Source organism: Sarcophilus harrisii, chromosome 2, assembly GCF_902635505.1.
Source record: "Sarcophilus harrisii chromosome 2, mSarHar1.11, whole genome shotgun sequence".
Taxonomy (NCBI): domain Eukaryota; kingdom Metazoa; phylum Chordata; class Mammalia; order Dasyuromorphia; family Dasyuridae; genus Sarcophilus; species Sarcophilus harrisii.
Genome location: NC_045427.1, coordinates 247,853,828 through 247,877,061, shown reverse-complemented (window position 1 = coordinate 247,877,061; position 23,234 = coordinate 247,853,828). Strand labels below are relative to the sequence as shown.

At 46.2% G+C, this 23,234-nt stretch overlaps 3 protein-coding genes across 12 annotated transcripts; 1 reads left to right on the top strand and 2 right to left on the bottom strand.

The window, feature by feature from the left end:
• Positions 1 to 9,977, bottom strand: STPG3 (sperm-tail PG-rich repeat containing 3). 6 transcript variants are annotated; one of them, XM_031951917.1, is made up of 8 exons: positions 9,226 to 9,977; positions 8,811 to 9,058; positions 8,205 to 8,371; positions 7,741 to 7,875; positions 4,874 to 4,962; positions 4,414 to 4,525; positions 4,141 to 4,260; positions 2,259 to 3,681 (listed from the first exon to the last, which is right to left on the bottom strand). In XM_031951917.1, the coding sequence occupies exons 2-8, from the start codon at positions 8,921 to 8,923 to the stop codon at positions 3,548 to 3,550; spliced, it is 870 nt and encodes a 289-aa protein (XP_031807777.1). In that variant the 5' UTR covers positions 8,924 to 9,058; positions 9,226 to 9,977; the 3' UTR covers positions 2,259 to 3,547. The 6 variants fall into 6 exon arrangements, with proteins under 6 accessions (XP_031807780.1, XP_031807777.1, XP_031807778.1 ...); XM_031951918.1 differs by having other exon boundaries at positions 9,290 to 9,977; XM_031951920.1 differs by lacking the exons at positions 2,259 to 3,681; positions 9,226 to 9,977 and adding an exon at positions 1 to 2,252 and having other exon boundaries at positions 8,811 to 9,060.
• On the top strand, positions 9,036 to 18,689 carry FAM166A (family with sequence similarity 166 member A). Of its 5 annotated transcripts, none has more exons than XM_031951914.1 (9): positions 9,036 to 9,096; positions 12,074 to 12,276; positions 12,803 to 12,934; positions 13,482 to 13,693; positions 13,784 to 14,046; positions 14,163 to 14,289; positions 15,552 to 15,646; positions 17,404 to 17,521; positions 18,462 to 18,689. In XM_031951914.1, the coding sequence occupies exons 3-9, from the start codon at positions 12,879 to 12,881 to the stop codon at positions 18,560 to 18,562; spliced, it is 972 nt and encodes a 323-aa protein (XP_031807774.1). In that variant the 5' UTR covers positions 9,036 to 9,096; positions 12,074 to 12,276; positions 12,803 to 12,878; the 3' UTR covers positions 18,563 to 18,689. The 5 variants fall into 5 exon arrangements, 4 of the variants coding, with proteins under 4 accessions (XP_031807774.1, XP_031807773.1, XP_031807776.1 ...); XR_004231934.1 differs by having other exon boundaries at positions 9,050 to 9,104; positions 17,348 to 17,521; positions 18,462 to 18,650; XM_031951913.1 differs by having other exon boundaries at positions 9,050 to 9,104.
• TUBB4B (tubulin beta 4B class IVb) lies at positions 18,541 to 22,002 on the bottom strand. The gene is made up of 4 exons (XM_003757536.3): positions 21,427 to 22,002; positions 20,856 to 20,964; positions 20,602 to 20,712; positions 18,541 to 19,775 (listed from the first exon to the last, which is right to left on the bottom strand). The coding sequence occupies exons 1-4, from the start codon at positions 21,481 to 21,483 to the stop codon at positions 18,715 to 18,717; spliced, it is 1,338 nt and encodes a 445-aa protein (XP_003757584.1). The 5' UTR covers positions 21,484 to 22,002; the 3' UTR covers positions 18,541 to 18,714.
• Between the last annotated feature and the right edge of the window lie 1,232 nt (positions 22,003 to 23,234).

Here is a 23,234-nt window from a genome sequence, read left to right as displayed (position 1 = left end):
TGTGTGTATATATATTGTATGTAATATATATACACATACATACTACCACGATGCCATCTCACTATAACAATGATCCAGATACCCTGCTTTCTCCCTCCCCTCCCCCTCACTCCCTCCCCCTACCCCTCACAGGGACAGACAGACTGGAAGTTAGGAGAGTGGTGGGGTAAAAGGATTGACTGTGGAACAGAATGGGGAAGCTCAGGGTAGCATTATCTGCATATCCATCTGAGAGATGGTCTTCTGCATGGAGCTCTCAACCGCCTAAGTCCAGGCCCTGGGTCTTCTCTGCCCACCAGACCTTTTCTAGCTTCTTCATGTGGGTTCCTGTATGAGGAGAGCCAAAGCCAGGCCCCTCCCGGCCCCATACCAGCCACTCCCAAGATGACTTCATTCTTGCACTGAAGTATTTATAGCCCAAGGAGAATCAGATAAAAGCACTTCTCCAAGTGGAACACATAGGTTCATGCTAAATCTGAGCTGACCTCAAAGGAGAAACTAAGCTGGAACTAGGAAATAAGTAGAGGGAATCAGCCTTTAAGGTCATCCAGGAGTCATGGAGGCTTAGGCTGGAAAGGGGCCAGAGGTTTCTAAGGCCTGGTTCTGGTCAAGCTCCCAGAGTCTCCTATATCCACTTAGGACCTGCCTCTGGCCCCAACTTGAGTGTCCCACCCCGAAGTGGTTCCTGCCCCCTTATTTCTGCAGCTCTTGGCAGAGGAATGAACATATGACCCAAGTCACCCCACAGCTTACAGAGGGTCTGGGAGCACAGTCCTGCAAACTCCCCGCTAGGAAAGGCACAGTGCCTCCTGAGGACTCTCTGCCAGCTGCCCCGGCCACACCAGGGCTATGGAAATTGAGGCTGCTTTTCAGGCCGGCTGAGTCACACTAGATTGTTGGTCCCCTAAAAGATCAGAGTTGACCTTGGGACCTCAGGCCCCAACTTGGAAGAACTGACATGGGATTGCGGAGCTATGACTTCTGGAGACAGGCAAGCATCTCAGGCTGAGGTAAGACATGAGGGTATTCTAGCCTCAGCCTTGTAGGAGAGGTTTTGGTGAACTCTTCAAAAATAACTTGGAAAGAGCAATGACTGGCCGTAAGGAAGCCTCCTGAAGGAAATAAAGACATGCAGAGAGCTTGGACACGGGACTGTGGGGCCCAGAGTCTGCCCAGGCCAAAAAAAGACCCATCCAGAGGAAGGGGACCCTGAAGGTGAAGAAACCTGAAGCTATGAAGAGAGGCAATAGCAAGGGAGGACCCGCATTCAAATCTCTTAAGATTGCCATGTGGAACTGGGATTCACTTGATTCTGCTTGGTCTTCAGAAGGCATTACAAAAACAAATGGAAAAATCAAGGCAAAGAAAAACTTAGTAATTACAGAGGAGCAAAAGTGGAATGGACTGAAGGTCTTCAGGGAAAGCCTGGGTTACCATTCCCTGGGAATTGGAGAGGGGAGTCCTGCCTCATGCAGGGGACTGAACTAGATGACCTTTCCCACAGTAAGAGTAGATGATTTCCTAAGAGTTCTATAGCATTGTAGACAAGGTTCTCTTAAAACAGTGGTGTGGGGAATGGGATCACTCTTTTGTAACTCTAGGATCAGCTCTTGAACCTCAAGCATATATCTGGAGTTAAGAATGTTGGATCTGGTGTCTGACAAGCTGAGCTCAAATCCCAATTCTTCTGCTTTAATGTAATTGAAATCACCATCTCTCTGAGCCTGTTTTCTTTTTGGTAAAATGATTGGACTGCATGGTCTGAGGCTCCTTCTGGCTCAAAATCTATGATGCAATGGTCACTATAAGCATCACTTATCAGGGGATACACATTAGCCCAAATAAAGAATTTTGAGCCTCTGAAAAGTTCCTCCCTGTCTTTTTTATAAACAATGCAACTGACTCCCATTAACCCCTTAGTTGATAAGTACAGAATGCATTGTCATGGTTTCGCTGAGGATGACTTGTTCAAACCAAAATGGAAAAGATTATTTCATGTTTAAAATTTGATGTCATTTCTCCCAGGTATGTCCACTTTGCCTTTTTTCCCTTGGAGCATGAGAATGATGGTCATGGCCCCTGCAGGCACCATGCAGGGTGGGAGGGGATCAAGTGGTTCCGGAAATCAAGTGCTTCAAAATCAGCCACCTACTCAACCCCAAGGAAGCCAGAACACTCCTGATCCCAGCACACAGCAGCAGCCCCAGCTGAGGGCAGGCAGGGCCAGATAGGATAGTGCAGACCACCAAAGTCTGGAGAAAGGAGAACCGGGACTTGTAGGGGCTGTGGAGGCTCTTGCCCACAGAATAAGCTCCAAGCAGGCCTCTGGCTCAGACCAACCCTAACAACTCCTTAGAAGAAATCTAGACTGGGTTAGCTGAGAGCAAAGCTTTCACCCAACACTATGCCTTTTGGGTCAATTTCAGAGCTTTCTGGGCTAGGCCAATGTTAAAAGGGGCTATGGACAGCGCAATCCCATAATGCCTGAGGGAGAGTTTGGGGGGATAGGTGTGTGTTTTACTCAATATTGGACACAAACAGCATACACACTAACACAAAGCTCAGAACTTCTACCAACTAACTCCCTCAGCCAGAGGTCTCCCCTTTACTTTAGGCAAACCCAAGCCCGATTTACCCATCCTGGGACCCCGAGGGGTTTGGAGATTACTCTTGAATCTTGCCAAGCCAAAAATAGCACTTAAGGATGCCCAGAGGCCAGGACCAAACTGATTGACCTTCCCCTGAGACCTGTCTCCTGAACTAAAAGGACTCCATATCACATGAGGGGAGAAAGGGAATGATTTCTTAAAGATAAAAGATCTAGTATCTGCTACTGGGAAATATAAAGACCTTAGCCTTGGGCTGGACCTAGCTCACATAAAAAAGCACCTCCAAGTGTAGAGTGTTGACAGCTGGCTTTGGCTGAAGCCTGCCCCACTCCCCCTTTGTGCCATCTCTCCTTGGTTCTAGAGCATCTTTTGGGGCAGTTGCCCAGCTTTGCTCTTCAGTGAGGGTCTGAAGCCCTGAAAGACTGCTGCCCTCAGCTTTAGAAACAGATCAAGGCTAGAGTAGGACAGAGAGAAAAACAAATATAGAGATAGAATAAAATAGCAAAAGAGCTAAGAGAGAAAGTGAGGAGGAAGTAGCCCCCAGGACTTTGTGTTCTCATGTATTATATTACATTTATAATTGTGTGAGTTTTGCTCATAATACTGGGAGCGTTATTATGTACTCTGTTCTGAATGTCGTGTGTGTTTCGAATGTCTGTGTGTGGAATAGAAACCATGAATGGAATAGAGAATCTAGGAAAAAAAAAATGTATAACTGTATAACAAGAGAGGCAAGGAGCCTGGGCTGGGGACAAGCCTGGGGCTCTGAGACAGAGGCCTCTGGTTTCAGAGGATCGGAAGAAACCCAGGGAGAATTTGTAACCTTTGAGTTCTATCGAGCAGCCCATGGCCCTGGGAGTCCCAAGTTCTAATGTATAGTACAGGCCACTGGGGGATCCAGGTTCAAGAGCGCTTTGAAGGCCCTGAGGTTCCAGGGTCTAGAGGGTGCAGAAGGGCCCGGTCTCATGTCGCTTAGGCCTGCGCTCCCCCTGGATGAGAACTCCAGGGGTTGACGGGAATCGGGAGTTGTAGGAATCTTCAACATAGTATGCAGCTGGCCCTGGAGTATGAGCTATAAGGAGGAGGAGAACTGATGCCAGAATCCCAACCCCCCAACTTTGAACCTGGCCACCCTCTGATTAGCCCCAACACACCTTCTTTCTACATTCTCAGGTCCCACTCTCCAGAAATCCTAATTCTTCCCAAGGTTCCATCTTCTTTGTGAGTCTTGGAAACTCTCTTTTTGGACCCAGAGACCCCAGTCTTCCCACTAGAACATTAAAGCTCCATTCCCAGCCTCCTATTTCTGCCCCAGAAACCCTCTCCATTTGGTGTTCAGAGGTCTTCCCAACTCCCCTTCATTGCCCCCCACAGATTTCAATTCTGTTTCTTAGTCTTTAAAGCTCTCTTCCCCTTCTCATTCACAGATTGCTCATTACTCACTTGAATTCTAAGACCTTCCCCAGACCACTGGTTCCCCAGAGAACTTCCTCCTCATCCTGGGGACTACACTGCATACCCTTCTCCTTACCAGGACTGATCCAACTGTTGAAGGTCTGGGACCGGCTCATTGAGAAAGCAGGAGATCGAGGTCCTTTAAGCTGAAAGCCTGGGAGAACATTGTAGGTGTTGGGGCTGGGCCGAGTTTCCTCTGTGGGAATAAAGCATAATGAGTGACCTGGAAGGAAAAGCATTAATTTCCCTGTATATCCCCTTTTCCCCAACCTCCACCCTCTACCACCCCAGACCAGAATGATGGGGGGTTATTGGATGGGGTCCTGGGACAGCAGGGGGCTGCACTTACTGGCCTTGGTATTCAGCCTCTTGTGGCCAAAGCTATAGGCAGGGAAGCTGGGTCGGCTGGGCTGCAGGGGTCCCAGACTGCAGGGCTGTGTGTAGTGGAATGGAGATGGCCACTGTAGAGGTGTCCAGATAGGGTACAAAGGGTCAACAGAATGGGTGCTGGGGCTGAAGCTGTGCACAGAGAAGTCTGAGCCCCTGCACCCCCACTTTTCCCTCTACCTGCCTTCCACCTGCACAGGGGAGCATCCCATACTGTTGGGCCCACACACGCTGCCAAGAATCCCTCTAGTCTCCGGTTTGGGAACTAGGCCAAGACCTGGGAGAATGAGTCCATTGATCTTAGTACAGAACCACGGGACAAAGCAAAGACCTAGAGGCTGGGCCAGGGTAGAACCAGAGTCCAAGGTACAACCAGGGGTCTGGGGCCAGGCCTGAGAAGGGGAAAAAAAGGTCATGTGTACCTTCTGCTCCTTGACGAAATCTGCCTTCTGTGTGAAGGGGCTTTCACTCTGGAACCAGGTTGTTTGCCATGCCCTGCGACCACCACCATCTGCAGGGCATGTTGGGAGTCAAGAAGATCCCAGAGAAGGCAGGAGGCAGGGGCTGGGGAGGGAGGCAGGGAGGAGGGTGGGAACCAGGGGGGGGGGGCAAGCAGGCAAGACCAAATGGGTGGTGACAGGGGAAGGGCCTAGGGTGAAGAATCGACATTTCCAGCTCCTCTGGCAGATGTGAATACCGGTCCTTTCCTTTCCCCCAGGCCCACCACCCTGGCTGCTTCTCAGCCATGCTGGGACCAGGAAGGGGCAGGGGCAGGGACAATCTAAACCTCTGAACAGGGAAAGAGATAGGTACCTGTGCACAGTGGTAGGGATGGGAGAGGGTGTAGGGAGCTGCCCCCTCCTCCAAGGAGGGTTCCAAGGGACCTTAACTCTTGGTCACTGCAGGTCCTGGGCCCAGTTGGCCCATGGCCTCCTCAAGGGAGGTCCACCTCAGGGGAGAGCCAGGACTAGAGAACTTTGAAAGAAGCAGGAAATGAGGAGGCGTCTTCCTGGTACTGGGGGTGGTCACAGTAAGCTCCCACCCAGTAGCAAGAACAAGAGGTGAGGGTTATACATATAGGCCGGGAGAGGGAGAAAACCACAGATGGGCCAGCATCTGTGCCTTTCTGTTACCTCCCCCTACACACCCTCACACACATATCATATCCCCTCACATCTCTTCGGTCGGAGGTGCTGGGCTAAGTTCTGGTTTTTTCCCATTCCCACCAACTTTCACAACTCAGATCCTGTTCTACCACTCTCCTGCCCAAGGCTCTTCCTCATCAGACATGCCCACGATTCTGTCATGGGCAGCTGGTGCTGGTGGAGGGAATAAAGGCAATACCTCTTCCTACTCTCGCTGCCCCCCTCCTCCACAGAGCAACCATTAACTAGTATGTTGTACAAGCAAAAGTTCAAGTTGAAAAAGGAAATTTCTGTAGTCTCTTTCCTGGAGTTCACAGCTAAATATCTAAAAAAAGTAATCTCCCCTTGTTGCTTCTATTTTTTTTCCTCCCACTTACTTCTTGCAATCTGGTCTCCAACTTTGCCTACCCCTCCAAATGAAACTAGTCTTCCAAGGTGACCAATGAAAAAGAACTGACATTGTCATCAGCCCTCAGCCTTTTTATTTTTAGTTCCTCTCTCTCTCCTTTTTCTTCTTCTTCCTCTTTTTTTCTGGGGCAATTGGGGTTAAGTGACTTGCCCAGAGTCACACAGCTAGGAAGTGTTAAGTGTCTGAGGCCAGATTTGAACTCAGGTCCTCCTGACTTCAGAGCTGGGGCTCTATTCAGTGCGTTACCTAGCTGCCCCAGTCCTCATCCTTCTTGACCACTTTGCAGTTTTTCACAGTGTCGATCACTATTCTCACTCATGCTCACTTCCAGATGTTTCCACGTCACTTAACTGATTATTCTCTAACCTAGCTGATTACTCTTATTCCAATCTCACCCACTCTCTTTGCATGGACATAGCCAAAGACTCTGCCCTTCTCCCTACATACCCATTTCCATAGTTCAATTATCAACCTTTGCAGATGATTTTCAAATGAGTATATTCAATCCTAATCTTTTTCCTTATTTAGTCTCAAATTTCTACAATGGTCCAGTGTCAAATTTCAAATATTCAAAAATGGACCTTCGTTACTACCACTTGAACCTACTCCTCCATACAATTTAAGGGCACTTGCTTCCAGTCACCCAGTTTCACAACTTTGACACCATCTTCCTTCCATTCCTTATCACCATATCCAATCAGTTGCTAACTATTGTTGATTTTACATTGGTGACATCCCCTGAATCATTCCACTTCTCTCTACTCCTAGGGTCACTAGACTAATGTAGATTCTCATTCTCTCTTGCCTGGATTTGTAGCAGTCTTTTCATTGGACTCCTGGCTTTCCCTTCTCCTTTCCAGCTGCCAAATAACCTTCCCAAATCATTCTGTGTCATTCTACAGGTCAATAACCTTTGATGTTACCATTAGACATCTCTAAAATACAAACTCATTTAAAGCCCTTCACACACTGTGGCCTCAGCTTATTTTTCTAAACCAGAGTTAGCATTTTCATCATTCCTCATACTTATTTTTATTTCCTCTCCCCCCCCCCCCCTCTCCACTTTCCTTTTTCCTTCTGTCTCTGTTTTTCTGTCTCTCTCTGTTTCTCTCTGTCTCTCTGTGTATCTGTTTGTCTTCCTCTGTCTCTGTCTGTCTCTGTCTCTGTCTCTCTCTTTTGGCAAGGCAATCGGAGTTAAGTGACCCATTGCACATTACAATCTCACTCTCCCAGCCAAACTAGACTGCCTACTCTATATGGCATCCCATCTACCATTTCTGAGTCCTGGTTATTCCCTGAGCAAAAAAAAAAAAAAAAAATTCCTACATTACTCCCAATACAATTGCTCCTCACCACTTTTTCTAAAGATCTCTAGCTTTTCCCCCAAGGCTCACTCATAGACCACCCCTTTGGGAAACCTTTCTTGACATGAGAGGTTTGTTCTCCATTTTATCTGTGTATTAACAGTGCTCAGTAAAGTACCTTTGCATAAACAGGAACTCAAAAGCTACTTATTTGATTGGATTGGAAGTTATCAGATGATACATTTGGAATAAAGCTCTTTTTCTTTTCCTATCTATAATGTCACTCAATTCCCTATTCTCCAGCTGAGGGCACGCCATTTTTTTCCTTTCCCACATGCAAAAGGTTTAGGGATGAAAACAAGTTATGTCTTGAGATGGGTGAATTGCTCAGGAGGGGAAAAATGATTTGGGAATGGGAAGGGGGGCCATACCCCGAGTGGGTGTCTTGCAGCTAATGCTGTAGTGAGGATGTGGTGTAGACTCCCGGATGCTCACATCAGGTGCAGAGTACTGGGTGGGCCCCGGAACATCCATGTCTATCAGGATCGGAGGTCGTCTTTCTAGAGCTAGCACAGGAGATGGAACTGAGTTTCACAGGGGCTCCTCCCCCTCTCCCTTTCCAATGCACACACATATACATATATTATATATAAACATATATTTTATATACATATATATATATATATATATATATATATGTGTGTGTGTGTATTATGCGTTTGTGTACTTGGGGCTACCTTCCTCCCAATTCTACCTCTGGGTTAATGGATGAACTGTTCAGACGACATACCCTGAGCCCCCCACACTATTAGAACTGAACTAGTGTCAGACCTGGAAATAGGGCTGCTGTCCATTCCTCCTACCCCACCTCCATTCCACATAGCTCGGCACTTACTGAGTTCTTTTATATTCCTGACCCGGCAAAGATGTGGATCCTGTAACAGGCTGGTTACCTCCAGAGGAATTTTTTGAAGATCCTGGGGCACTGGATGTTTCATAGACTCCCATCTTTCTAAATGGGGATGGGCAGATAGGACTTGATGGATCCCAGACAACTTCTTCCTGTCCAAGGGACAGGATAGATAATACAAAAACAGAACTTCAACATCCATAACTATGCCCCCTTTCTCTTTCTAAGCCCCATTCCATCCCACTCCCTCTCTGGGGACCATCAATCCATGACCCTAGGTCAGCTTTAACCATACATCCCTTAAAATGCTTTATAAATGTGCAGTATTAATAATATCAATCCTTTTTACTTTTTTCCAATTCCAACCATAACTTAATTTCTAGGCCCAATCAATCCTTATTTCCTATCCATTCCCCCCATCTTCATCAGAACTCCATATAATACCCCAATTTTTTCCATAACAGTTTTCTGAACCCCACTTTTCCTCAATTTCCTTGATCTTTGATTCTTCAAAGACCTCTATCTCTCATTTCCATTCCTCATCACCTTCCCAATGGCCCTCGATCTTCTCCCGAATCTGGGGCCAATTACCCGCTGCTGGGAGGTACTGGCTGCTTTGTCTGTATACCACCATGGGTCCAATGTTGACCTCCATTCATATAAAAATTTGCCAAAAACTTCACAGCCTTCTGGTCAAAATTCATCTTTTTCCAATTTAAATATTGTGTTCTCTGTGTTGGCTAGTCTAGACTTTCTCCAGGCCAGACATCATGGTCACATCACAAGGACCTTCTAGTTGTTGCCATGGTGAAGAATGGGGGAAGGGTGTTCTTCTGGTTCTGGAGAGAATGAGATGAAGAAGGTGGTTGAAATCCAGGTACTTGGGTGTGTATTTGTGGAAGAAGCTGAACAATCCAAATCAGAGCTAGTCCTCTCATCATTAAGGTTTTTCTAGCTCAGGAGTACAATGCTTCATAGGATCCCAAAATTACCTAACAGATTATACCTTACTTCCTAGGCTCATCATCCTATGGTTGGGGGTGAATAAGGTCCTTGTAATGAGTTCTCACCTCTTCCTGGACCTAATATTCATCTATTTTTTTCTTTTTCTATGTTGTTTTCTTGTTCATTCACTGCCCTTTTTCTGAAGCCCTGAATTCCTGACTCCCCAAACTCCTTGGCTCATAGCAAAAATTCTAGGTCAGGGTTAACACCTTTCTCTCTCTCTAGAGAAATGTGTGCCCAGGAGGGTTCCCGGAAGACTGGAGGATTCGGTAACCTGGATAATTGGAAATGAGAGAGAAAAGTAAAAAGGAAGAGAGGTCTTTTTTTGGGGGGGGAGGCTCACTAGGTGGCACCCTTAATGACACCCCAATCTAGCCTATTACATGTTTCTATTTCTCTTTTTGTCCTTTGTGACATAAAGAAAGACAATCTTGACCAATATATTTCACTGGTTCAGAGACTATCTCTGAATGAAAAGTCTTTTGTCCTTCTTCCTGGCCTTATACACACCAGGCTTTCCTTTGGACCCCAGGGTCATTAGAGATGAGACATACCTCATTGGTCAAGAAGGATCTCTGCTACGGGCAATAATTCATTCAGTGTCTTACAAAGCAGGGCAGGGCAGAAGAAACTTAGGGGGCTTAAACAGATTGAGGAACCAAATGTCTATTGTTGTGTGTACTTGGCTACATTATGGGGGAAAAGCAGGAAATTAAGATGGTCTTCTGACTAGAGAACATTATGAAATTCAAAATTATTTAAATTTTGTTTTCCACAAACAAAATCAATGCAGCCAAGATTAGAAGGGAAGCAGGGAGCTGGGAAAAAATATTTACAGTCAGTGTTTCTGATAAAAGCCTCATTTCTAAAATATATGGAGAATTGACTCAAATTTATAAGAATACAAGCCATTCCCTAAATGATAGTCAAAGGATATAAACAGACAATTCTCAGATATAGAAATTAAAGCCACTTCTAGTCAGATGAAAAAATGTTTAACTCATTCTGAGGTACACCTCTCAGATTGGTTAAGATGACAGGAAAAAATAATGATGAATATTGGAGGTGAAGTGGGAAAACTGAGACACTAATGCATTGTTGTTGGAGTTGTGAAATGAACCAACCATTCTGGAGAGCGATTTGGAATTATGCCTAAAGTGTTATAAAATCATGCAAACCCTTTGATCCAGCAGTGTTTTTACTGAGTCTGCATTCTAAAGAGATTATAAAAGAGAGAAATGGATCCACATGTGCAAAAAATGTTTGTGGCAGCCCTGTTTATAGTATCAAGGAACTGGAAATTGAGTGGATGCCTATCAGTTGGGGAATGGCTAAATAAGTTACGGTGTATGAATGCTATGGAATAGTATTGTTCTATAAGAAACGACCAGCAGGATGATTTCAGAAAGGCCTGGGAAGAGAAGAACTCATAATGAATGAAGTAAGCAGAACCAGGAGAACACTGTACACAGTAACAAGATGATTATGTGATGACCAACTGTGCTGGAGGTGGCTCTTTTCAACAATGAGATGATTCAAAGCAATTCCAACAGACTTAGGATATGAAATGCCATCAGTATCCAGAGAGAAAACTAAGAAGAAGACTGAATGTGGATCAAAGCATAGTATTTTACCTTTTTGTTGTTGTTTGCTTTTCTTTTTTTCCTCACATTTTTTCCCTTTTGAGCCATTTTTTTTTTTTTTTGCAGAGCATGATGAATATGAAAATATATTTAGAACAATTGCATACATTTAACCTATATCATATTGCTTGCTGTCTTGGGGAGTGGGGAGGAAGGAAGAGAGAAAAATTTTGAGCACAAGGTCTTGTGAAAGTGAATGCTGAAAACTATCTTTGCATGTATTTGGAAAAATAAAACACCATTAAAACATACTCATTTGGATTTTAAAGAAGGGAAAGGGACCTGTATGTGCAGGAATGTTTGTGGTAGCTCCTTTGCAGTGGCCAGAAACTGGAAATTGAGTGGATGCCCAACAACTGGAGAATGCCTGAATAAATTGCGGTATATGAATATTATGGAATATTACTGTTCTGTAAGAAATGACCAGCAGGATGATTTCAGAAAGGCCTGGAGAGACTTACATGAACTGATGCTGAGTGAAATGAGCAGGAGCAGGAGATCATTATATACTTCAGCAATACTATGTGACGATCAATTCTGATGGACGTGGCCCTATTCAACAATGAGATGAACCAAATCAGTTCCAATAGAGCAGTAATGAACTGAACCAGCTACGCCCAGCGAAAGAACTCTGGGAGATGACTATGAACCACTACATAGAATTCCCAATCCCTCTATTTTTGTCCGCCTGCATTTCTGATTTCCTTCACAGGTTAATTGTACACTATTTCAAAGTCCAATTCTTTTTGTACAGCAAAATAACTGTTTGGACATGTATACATATATTTAACTTATACTTTAACATATTTAACATGTATTGGTCTACCTGCCATCTGGGGGAGGGGGGAAGGAGAAGGAGGGGAAAAGTTGGAACAAAAAGGTTTTGCAATTGTCAATCCTGAAAAATTACCCATGCATATATCTTGTATATAAAAAGCTATAATAAAAAAAATTATAAAAATATTAGATGACTGAAAAAAACCTAAACCATACTCATTTGTCTTTTTAACATAAGGATGGGTATTGAGAAAAGGGGACAAAACAAAACCAGATTAGTTTGCTGATTGCAAAGCACCAAAATATATCTCTTTGGCAAAAAACAAAAACAAAAAAAACCCCACAGTCTTCTGCCTATTGGGGGCTTAAAATTTAAGTATAGCATCATAGAATTTAAATATTAATGGGCCAATTCCATTGTTTTAACAGATGAAACTGAAGCCTACTAGAGTGATTTGCCTGACGTCATCATCATAAGCATCAAGAGTTTGTGCCCAGGATATGATTGGAAATCTAGTGCTCTTGCAATGATAATAGCAAAATGTTTGCCAAAACCACAATGTGAAACACAAAACAATACATGATACTATGCTGTATATAGTAAGCGATGGTGGCAAGAAAATCCAGAAAAAGTTGAGTTAAGAATGGAGCAGAACAGTCAAAGGATGACTTCTTGGAGGAATGAATGACTTGATTATGGCAGATCCTTGATCACAAAACCTAAATTATTGCTAGATAGAAATAGATGTAATCTACCAAGATACCGTACATTTCCCACTAGTCAGAGGTTTGACTTTGAGATAGAAACCATGTGGTAAATGAGCAAGAAAGATAGGGGTATGTTGGATGGAGGTAGAGGTTCTACCTAATTAATCTCTGACCAAAGTTATTATGAGATTTGTGATTCCTTAGCCTGGTACAAGGAGAAATCAAGCAGGAAAGGGGGGAAAAAAATCAAATTTTGAGTTTTCAGGTGGCTATGGAAAATTGGGGGCTAAGACGAAGGCAGGGGGCCCTCAAAGTAGGCATAAAGGCTAAAACAGCACACCTGGGAGGTCCAGGACCAAGTCTTGAGTATCTGGGGTAAGGGAAAGGGAGCATCAGGCTTTTAGAAATTATTTCTGGCCTTGGTACCATCTCTTCACAATGGTTGTCCAGGTAACAATTTCCTCTGAGGAGAAGAGTCTGATGTCCTGGCCAAGCTGCCCCCAGTTCAGGATTTACTGGGGTTACAATGATAGCAACTAAGAATCACAGCCTTTTCACACCGGAGCCACACTATATTCCTGGGTGAGAATTCCGTCACGGCCTCTGTTTAAGTACTGGGGTTAAGGCCAGAAGGCCTAGGAGTTTGGAGGTTGGAGGATGGGGGTGCCCTGGACCAGGGAAATGCCTGGTGGGGAATTTTAGGAAGTTTAGAAACCTGGGGAGAGGGGATAAGGTTGGGTGGGGGTGGGTCAGGGACTGGCTGATAAGCATTCAGGAAGACAGGGAAACTAGACTACCACAGAGCAGTAATATGGCTGAGAAGCCCTGGGAAAGGTTCTGGGGAGGTACCCCCCACACAGTAACTTCACCCTGCCTTCCCTAGTCCACTTTAAGCTCTTTCTGACGCATAATCTTCCCCAATGTCTTAGAATGAATGAGATCCTTGTATTGACTGCTATTCTCTTCTCCCAAATCTGGAACTCATTTCCTCTCCCCACAGAGGGGAATCATGCCCGTCTAAGGGCTTTGACGTTTGAATTGAGTTCCCTTGGGAAACCGTTGTGTTTCCCCCCCCCCCCCCCCCCCCCCGTCTCCCTTCGTTCCACTGACTACCTCCCTTTACCCCTAGCTATGCCGGCTTCTATCCCCAACTACGATACCAGGTGGGATACACGTATGGCCGGACCACTGCCCAGGTGCTGACGGACCCAACAGTAAATAAAAGCCCATGTTCGGTGTTGGCACCGCTCAGCAAACCCAAGGTCATTGAGGATCATGGTCATGATAAAACATCCCATGAGCAGATCGATGCAGACCAGCCCTACAGCTCCCATTACACAGGTAAGAAGCCGAGCCGGGCACTTCCTGCCTGCCTGTGCCCAGCTCTGGTGCTCTCTAACCACTGACATTTTTTCACCTCCGTCTGCTTAGGACTCCAGCCCTCTAAGGACTTTGAGACCAGAGGACACGACGTGCTCCCGGAGCTGGAGCAGCACGGCTCTCCTGTGCCGGACAGCAATCGGCACAAGCTTTCCACAGGCACCGATGGGGAGGCTGTGCCCTATCCACTATGTCCACCGGGCAAGAAGGCCCTCGAACCTGAAGTTGGACATCCAGGTTTACGACTGGCATATGGAAAGGAAGGGTGGAGAAGCTCCCCACCCCCTCTCCCCAAAGCTCCTCTCTACCCCCAGGTACCACGGGTTGGCTCCCTGTCAGCACTCAGTGGCCCGAGGTGGGGGCGGGGCTGGACAGCATGGCCGCTCCACCAGCTCAGGAGGTGACTCGAGCTTCGTCCTCCTTGTTCTAGTTGTACCAACCCCGGAAAGATGTCGAGCCCCTTCCGCCACCCCAGACGGATGCACTAGATGTCGGCAGGTTTGAGAAGCTTCCCAAGCTATACACGCCCAACCTGATCCAGCACAAAGCCATCTCGGGTGGGTGGCCGGAGCCCAGAAGCCATGACTGGGTTTCAGTCCTGGTTCTGCCACAAACTCATTGAGACTTTATGGGCAAGTACCTTCACCTCTCTGGGCCTCCAGTGTCTTACCTGTAAAATGAGGTATTTGTTTATCTGATCTTTAAGATCCTTTCAAAGTCTGATTCTAAGCTAGATTTTTTTCTCTCCCTTGGCATTCATTCCTTCAGGGCTTCAGCTTTGCCTCCACTTAGCCCATTGCTCCCGTGCCCTCCAAGCCTCTGCCATCAGAGGTAATCAGAGGGACCTCGAAGGAACTCCAGACACCTGGAACAGACCAGAAGCATAGGCCCCAGATACCTCCTTTCTCACACTGTAGAGACAGGCAAGATACAAAGTCTGCTGTCATACTGGTGACATATTACTTTGGCTCCGTGGAAACCCAGAGTTCAAAACTATGCCAGTAAATGAAAGGGAGAGAGATGACTCGAGGAAGATGAAAGTGGTCCAGAAGGAAGCCAAACCCTGCCTGATGGTTATGTGGAGGTCACCCGTGCACACCTGCCTGCTTGCCTGGCTCCCGAGAGTCATGACACTGAAGACAGATTCCTTCACAGGACTGTGACAGCTATGTTGAGAGAGATGCTCAGACCCCTGCCTAAAGGGCCAAGGGGCTAACTGTGTACAACAGGGAAAGCGATAGCTGCACAAAACCTTCCACTCCTGTTTCTCCTGTACATGTCCCTAGCATTCTATCAGAGAGCACTGAAGCTTACCAACAAACATACTTCATCCTCACAGTAGTTTACACATCTTCACATACATTTCCTCCTCACAGAAGCCTGTGAGGTGAATAGTGGGAATATTCTGGTCTTACAGCTAAGGAAACTGAGGCTCAGAAAGTTTAAAGTTGCGCAAGGTCATACAGCTGGCAAATGGCAAAGCCAGGACTCAAACCCTAGTCTCCTGACTCCTAGACAGTCAGCAAGCAATTATTAAGGACTTTCTATGTGCCAGGCACTGGGCTAAGCCCTTGAGATATGAATTAGGGCCAAAAACAAGTCCTTCACTCCTTTCATACCATTGTCCTGCCACACGGGGGGAGGGGAGGGGAGTACTAATGGGTCAAGAATCACAGGGCAGAATACAGCTAGTAGGAAACATAAATTTTAAACCCCTCAAGCAAGTTAAAAGACATTTCAGTCAGTTGCTAAAGTGAAATTGGTTTTTCCTGTTCAATATTCTCTGAATTAGTGATATTCTCTCATCTGCCCTGCACAGGCTATGCTGGGTTCATACCACGATTCACTTGGGTGATGGGAGTAAATTATCGAGATGGCGTCCAGCAGGCCATGGACGAATTTGATAGAAATCAGGTAAATTAGACCTAGTTGAGAATCACTGAGCTCCTTGTAGTGCCACTCTGTTAAATGAGGGGATAAGTAGAGACTTAAGGTTCTGAGAACAAGAAAATGGCAAAACAAAAGATGGGAAAAATTGTCCAAGACAAAAGCAAACAGCTTTGAAGAGTGACAAGGGACTGCAAGTGCATTTCCCTCTGGACCTCGAGCTCCCTGCAGGTCTCCCTGAGAACTTAACACACTTAAGCACAATCTCCCTCCCCCCATTTGTGTCAGTGATACAATTGTGGGAATGCTAGTCTCCTTAGAGACTAAGCACTGGGGAGGAGGGGTGAGAGCTAGGTAGCACACTGGATAGAACACTGGTTCTGGAGTTAGGAAGACCCACGCTCAAATCAGGCCTCAGACATTTAATGCTTAACACTTAGTAGCTTGTGTGACTCTGAGGAAGTCACTTAACCCCAATTGCCTCAAAAAAAAAAAAAAAAAGCACTGGTTTCAGCAAGCACATGGAACCTCTTTTTTGGAAAGTTAGGGGATACTTTTAAATGGAATGGTACTAAAAACTCTGCCATTTATTTTGATATTTCCTGCTCTCAATCTGAAGCTAGTTCATGGATGAGAAAGCAGCTAGAATAACAAGTTTAAGCTGCCTTGGAAGACTCTAAATTTAAGGAATATGTTTAAAAGATCTTATTTTCTCACCATTCTCAGAGATGGAAAAGCTAGTGTGCCCTTCCTCCTCCCCAATGAGTTTGAGCAATAAAACTTTAGCTAAGTTAAAACATTTTCTGAAATGTCAGTTACTGCAGAGGTTGCAAAAACACCCGTCAGGGAGTTGCTGAGTGTTGCTTCGCCTCTAAATGTTCCCCTAAAGACAACAGGGAGAGGAAAAACTTTCTAATTTTGAGATCCTAGACAAGATTCCACCCTGGTGGGGAGGAAATTGTTAAGGTGTAGCAGAGAAGTAAAGGGGGGTAATATGTGGAATTGAGGAAGGAGAGCATTAAAGTGTAGGAGAACCTGGGAGGGGGGGAGGAGAAATACAACTTTACTGATTCCCTGCCAGGGTCAAAGGTTGATTAGAACATGGCCTGTACTAGGTAGACAGGACATGAACTAGGGCACCCAAAACAAAGAGACTGTAGAGCCTAACATCAGAAGTAGAAGCTGACATGTTTCACATCGTTGCTCCTTTCCCCCAAGTCTTCAATCCTGATGGCATAAGACAAGCACCCATCCCCCTTTCCTTCCTCTTCCCAGCTAATTCATTCACCTGATTCTGTAGGACTAACAAGCCCTTACTTCTGTACCATTCCCACCCTCCTTTTCTAAATTCTAGAGGATGACTGTGCTTCCTAGATGGCACCTGAACAGAAACTTAATTCTTAGAGGCCTTGCATCATCTGACACCATCAGGCACCTGGTGCCCACTAACAATGGGGCCTAAGCACCACTCTTGATTGTCCTCCCATTTGGCAGGATGGCGAGATTCCAACCTGATAAACATCAAATGTACTGCAGCCAGAATGGGTGAGAGCATTCCATGGGCTGCCTTTTTAGTTGTTTCCTCAGACTGATAGGAATCTGGCACCAATAAGCCTTGGGAGTAAAAAAGAAACGTTAATGTCAAATTATCATTTACACAAAGCCAGAAAACACAATTTATCAAAAGACAGGCAAGTTAAGCTTAATTATGTTGGCTTTCTTTAATAGTTATTAATGCGCAGAAAAGCCTCTGCATTTGCAAGTAACAAAGAATATTTTCCCAGTTTTTAATAAGAAACCCTGTTTACGCCCTTGGAGAGAGACTACCAAAACAACACTGGCCAGACACCAAAGTTTACCACAGACAAGGACTGATACCGTTCTACACAGGATTCATACCAAGTATGTAAGTTATACCTAAAATGACAAGTGTTTTGAGAAAAATAAGTTATATAAGAGCAGTAACTTGTGCCTATTAGTAGTTGGAAGTATTAAAGGTAATTTTATAAAAAGGCTAAAGGAAAAATTTGATCTAGGCACCTTCCCAGTATTACCCGATAGCTTTTAAAACCATTTTCTTTACTTGAATACCAGATATAGCCCCCTAGACCTTCCTTGGAGAACAAAAAAACTTTTTAATATCCTTAGCTGTGGTGTTTGCACTGATCTGTGTGGTATTTAAACTGATTCTCATTAATCCTAATGTGGTTTAGATTACCCCTGCAGGGCCAAGCAGTTTTGCTCATCAGTATACTAAATATCTGACTGGCATTAATATATTAGTCTTTAGAATATAGGTTTCCAAAAATTTAGCATGACTCAGGTAGTTAGTCACTCAATATAATCAGATTTAGGTTTATTGTAAAGTGATCCTTACTTGTAACTCAAGCTTGGAACCCACTAAGTTTTTTGGTGTCAGTAACAGACAAGAAAAGGCAGGTACAAACTTGCAGGTGGCTGCAAATTTACATGTGGCTAACAAACGTAGGCTACAATTCAAAACTAATTCAAAATCTTGATGGCAAACTATGGCATTGACTTAAGTACTGGAAGCCAAAGACAAAAACTTTGCAAGCCAATTAAGGCCCATGGTAACCTTGTGTAAATTTTAAAACAAGGCTTTTAAAATCTTCAAAGAAATGTAGGTCTAGTTGCCATTAGCTAAAAGCTTATTTATTCACCACTAATGACCATTTCAGTATCTCCCCTAAAGGGAAAGCAGCCATTTTATTAGGGTAATTCCCAGGCAATTAAAACAGAGAGCCACAGAAACTCATTTTGTTCTAGGAAGCCCAACATTTCACAAATCATCTCTTCAAGTCCATATTCTGCTCTTTTACAGCTTTGAGAGAGACTTATGGTTTAACATTTGGCAGCAGTACTCGCAAAGCTTATCGAAATGAACAGAAGAGACGAAACAATGCACTACGAAAAATGCTTTAATGGTGTTATCTGTACAGCATTTTGATGTCAAAGAACAGGAAAACAGCAAGTGCAGAACGCGAGACATGAAGATCAGAAAAACAAGTTTGTGAGTGAATAAAAAGAGTTCATACAGCTTTCAACATAATTTACAGAGTAACTGATGCACAGCTTTATGCCACCTCCTCTTCAGCCTCCTCCTCAAATTCTCCCTCCTCCTCAGCTGTGGCATCCTGATACTGCTGATACTCAGAAACCAAATCATTCATGTTGCTTTCTGCTTCAGTGAATTCCATTTCATCCATGCCCTCTCCAGTATACCAGTGTAAGAAAGCCTTTCTGCGAAACATGGCTGTAAACTGCTCAGAAATGCGTTTAAAGAGCTCTTGGATGGCAGTACTGTTACCAATGAAGGTGGCAGACATTTTCAGGCCCCGGGGTGGGATGTCACAAACGGCCGTTTTCACATTGTTGGGGATCCATTCAACAAAGTAACTGCTGTTCTTGTTTTGAACATTGAGCATTTGCTCATCTACCTCCTTCATGGACATACGGCCTCTGAACACGGCTGCCACCGTAAGATAGCGCCCATGCCTCGGGTCACAAGCAGCCATCATGTTCTTTGCATCAAACATCTGCTGGGTGAGCTCTGGCACAGTTAAAGCACGGTACTGCTGGCTACCACGGCTAGTCAGTGGAGCAAAGCCAGGCATAAAGAAGTGCAGACGGGGAAAGGGGACCATGTTCACTGCCAGCTTACGCAAGTCAGCATTAAGCTGCCCTGGGAAACGTAAGCAGGTGGTGACACCACTCATGGTCGCTGACACCAGGTGGTTCAGGTCACCATATGTGGGAGTGGTCAGTTTCAGGGTTCTGAAACAGATATCATAGAGGGCTTCGTTATCAATACAATAGGTTTCATCTGTGTTTTCTACAAGCTGGTGTACTGAGAGGGTTGCATTGTAGGGCTCTACTACAGTGTCCGATACCTTGGGGGAGGGTACAACGCTGAAAGTGTTCATGATTCTGTCTGGGTACTCTTCTCGGATCTTGCTGATTAAGAGAGTACCCATCCCAGACCCAGTCCCACCACCCAGAGAGTGCGTCAGCTGGAAGCCCTGGAGACAGTCACAACTTTCCGCTTCTTTTCTTACAACATCTAATACTGAGTCAACCAGTTCCGCACCTTCTGTGTAATGGCCTTTAGCCCAGTTGTTTCCAGCACCACTCTGGCCTGAAAGAAAGAAATGATAAATCATTCCTTTCAAGATCAATGGCTATTAAGACCATTCTAGTATCCACAGCTCTTTCACAACATCCCTCCCACACCCCCAACTCTACCTCTCAAGATATATCCCAAGTAATATCAGGGTTTCAATTCTTAACAATTAAAAATTAAAATTAACAATTTAAAACTTAAACAATGTTAAAACTTAACAATTAAAAAACCACTTTACATCAATATGGTTAAACATCACTTTAAATGATAAAAACAATAATAAAAATAACAATTTGGTGATGAAGCAACTACTGACATGACACATTAGGTCAAAAGACCACTCCCACTCCCCCAACACAAGAGTTAAGGTACAATGAAACCAGTTTCCTCAATCTCTTTAATAAGCATCTCAATAAGATGCCTATTGATGTAAAGAACCCCAAGACCCTATGCTTCCTCAACCAGAAGTGCCCATATCAAAGTGCTAGAGAAACACCCGACAGATCCAGCTGTCAAGCTAATACTGGCATTTCAAAGACCCCTAAAATTTTCATCCAGCATAAGAGAGAAACTGAATTCTTTTTTACAATCTCTTCTAGTATTAATATTCTATGACTTCTTTAAATGCAAAGGAAGGGGGAGTATGAGGGAGATGAGAAGAGACTTGAGTCATGCTGCTTGTTGCCAGGTGCCAGGAAACCAGTGCCAACTCCTCTCTCCCCAAATAACCTGAACTGAAGATCAAAAGATAGGACTACACCCAGCAGCTCCCCAAAGGGGCTTTAATAGCTTAATTAAATAGAGGAAGGAATTTTTAAAAAATATATTAAAAACTGCTTACCAAAGACAAAGTTGTCTGGCCTGAAAATCTGTCCGAAAGGTCCAGAGCGGACAGAGTCCATTGTTCCAGGCTCAAGATCGACCAGGACTGCTCGGGGCACATATTTCCCACCTGGAAAGAGAAGACATTAGTCAGAGGCTTGATGAGCAAGGCAGCCCCGGGAAAAGCAAAGGCCCAGCCCTTGGCAATCGGTGCGAAAAGCAGGACAAAAAGGGCCAAAGAGGAGGGGGAGCTCCAAGGCTTAGGCTACCTACCGGTGGCTTCATTGTAGTAGACGTTGATCCTCTCCAGCTGCAGGTCGCTGTCGCCATGGTAGGTTCCGGTGGGGTCGATGCCATGTTCGTCACTGATCACCTCCCAGAACTGGAAGACACGGACGGGTCAATCAAGCAGAGCCAGACCTGAGTCACCGACGCCGGCTAGGCGGTGCAAGCCGGTGCGGCGCTGCGGAGGGCGGAGCCGGCCACGCCCCGGGCGGGCTCCGCGCGGGCGAGGAGGCCCAGGCCAAGTCCCCGTCCTGCTCTTCCCTCCCCTCGCCTCCATCCCCGCCCCGCTTTCCCCAGGGGCCTCACCCAGGGCTGGGCCCGGAAGCTTAAGAAGCCGGGGCAGCTCGGGGACCGCGAACCCCCACCCCCATCCCACGCAGCGCCTCCCCCTTGGCATTCTCTTCAAGCGGACCCGAGACGCTGCAGAGTCCCTTCTCCGCAATGCGGAGGTGGCCCCGAGCCTCCCGGCGCCATCTTTCCCGGTGCCGCCGCCCTCAGCAATCCCCAGGGCCGGCGCCAAGGTCCCGAGAGCCTTCCCCCCCAGACCACTGCCGCTCACCTTTGCGCCGATCTGGTTGCCGCATTGCCCGGCCTGGAGGTGCACGATCTCCCTCATGGTAACGGCTGCGGCAACTGAGAGAAACACAAACAGAAGCGGAAAAAGATCGGGCGCGCAGACTGCTGCAACCGACGTTTGCCGAACTCTTATATAGCCACAAGCACCCGCCTCCTCTCGCCATTTATTGGATAACTAGAACGAGGCCATATGTTTTCATATACTATTGGTTCTAACCTTGTCAATCTAAGGATTCAACTCCCGCCTTTCTGGCAATTCCCCTTCTTTATTGGTGGAGGATGGGCTTACGTCTGCCTATCAGGACGCCTCCCCTCGCGCCGCAGTGTATCCTCCACTGGCTGTTTCAAATGATTGATTTATCTTTTCATTGGCCGACTCAGGCGAGGCCGCCGAAAGCCTCACGCTATTGGTTGATAGTGGCTAGCGTCTTAGTAACCGCCGCACTGCAGCGGGAGGCGCGCTGAAGGGTGGAGCGGGCGGGTGCTGGGGCTCTGTTTCAGGGTGCCAGAGGCTCCTCCGGGGACGGCGGCCGAGGCCGCGCCCCTCTTGGAGACTGTTTGTGTAGAGTCGCGTGGCCCAGGGCAACCGGAGGCGGGGGGAGACGGCCTCCGAGCCGGAGCTTGGCCTAACCCGGGAGCGCCGGCGGGCGTTCTCCGCCCGGATTTGGCCTGAGGTGTTGGAAGATTCCTGGGGGTCCGAGAAGCGTCAGAACCCCGGTTGGAACGAAGGCCCGGAAAAACACGAAAGTGTTCCTCAGCTTTTCCATTCCCCTGAAAGAAGCGTAAAGCTTCCTTAGCGACGTAGTTCAGGGGGCAGGTGGGTGGCGTGGGGAACTTGGCCGTGGGCCCCGGCATCCTTAATGCCCCTTGCGGGGATTCCAGCAGACTAAAATTAAAACGGAGAGTGCTTTTTAACCCCACTGTTCAAAAAAAAAAAAACCCAAAAAGCCCCTTGTTTTCCACAAGTTATAATTTCTTGGGTTTCGGCACTGTGCGTGCGCGCGCACATATACCCACGCACCCGCGCGCGCACATATACCCACGCACCCGCGCGCGCGCACCACCCTCTAGAAGCGGGCAGCGTCCAAGGACACCTAAACCGGGAAAGGGTTTTCGGAAGCCGTCTAAGCCACGGAATAAAAGGCCCGCGTGCGGGGAGGCCCCGGGCTCGCGCCTTCACCCCGCCCTCCAATCTCCCACCGCGTAAAGATAGCTGGAGGAGAAAATTCTTGGAGGCGTTTTGACATTCCTAGTTCCAGATAGCAGCATCTGGATAGAAAGCACGGTTTCACCCCCACCCCACCCCCACCATCAGCGCATTAGGCAGGTCTTTAAAAGAATCGGTGCTGTAACAGGCCAGGCCAGGATCGGCCACCCTCTGCAGAAAGCTATTTGTAACTACCTCTCAATAAGTGCAAACTGGGATTCCCACCCACCCCACCAAGGTCACCGAGTTTAAGAAACTTCCTGATCCTCTACACTTTTTGAGCAGCCCAAGTGACTGATGCTAGCTTAAAATTAAGCTGCACACTGTGTGCAGGACACCCGGCTAGAGGCCGAGAGAAATCCAAAGATAGAGTTTGTGTATAGTAGGGAGGTAACCATTACACAATTTGTGTAAAGAGTGCGTGTAAAAGGGAGGTGCAACAACCTGAAGTTCCAAGGAGGCACTGAGAAATTAGGCAGCCCCTGCCTCTCTACAGCAGTGGATTTGTAACTTGGCCTGAAGAATCCAGGAGTCCACTTTACAGAGGGATTATTGCTCTGGTTTTTATTTTATCAACACGCTTT

Coding starts and splice junctions, on each gene's coding strand:
- STPG3 (XM_031951917.1), bottom strand. CDS start 8,923: ATGAATTTTGACCAGAAGGCTGTGAAGTTTTTGGCAAATTTTTATATG. Junction 8,372..8,810: donor CCAGTACCTCCCAGCAGCGG/GTAATTGGCCCC, acceptor TCCCTTGGACAG/GAAGAAGTTGTCTGGGATCC. Junction 4,526..4,873: donor ATTTCGTCAAGGAGCAGAAG/GTACACATGACC, acceptor ACACCTCTACAG/TGGCCATCTCCATTCCACTA.
- FAM166A (XM_031951914.1), top strand. CDS start 12,879: ATGATAGCAACTAAGAATCACAGCCTTTTCACACCGGAGCCACACTAT. Junction 12,935..13,481: donor GAGCCACACTATATTCCTGG/GTGAGAATTCCG, acceptor CTTTACCCCTAG/CTATGCCGGCTTCTATCCCC. Junction 15,647..17,403: donor ACGAATTTGATAGAAATCAG/GTAAATTAGACC, acceptor ATATTTTCCCAG/TTTTTAATAAGAAACCCTGT.
- TUBB4B (XM_003757536.3), bottom strand. CDS start 21,483: ATGAGGGAGATCGTGCACCTCCAGGCCGGGCAATGCGGCAACCAGATC. Junction 20,713..20,855: donor CTACTACAATGAAGCCACCG/GTAGGTAGCCTA, acceptor TTCTCTTTCCAG/GTGGGAAATATGTGCCCCGA. Junction 19,776..20,601: donor GCCAGACAACTTTGTCTTTG/GTAAGCAGTTTT, acceptor TCTTTCTTTCAG/GCCAGAGTGGTGCTGGAAAC.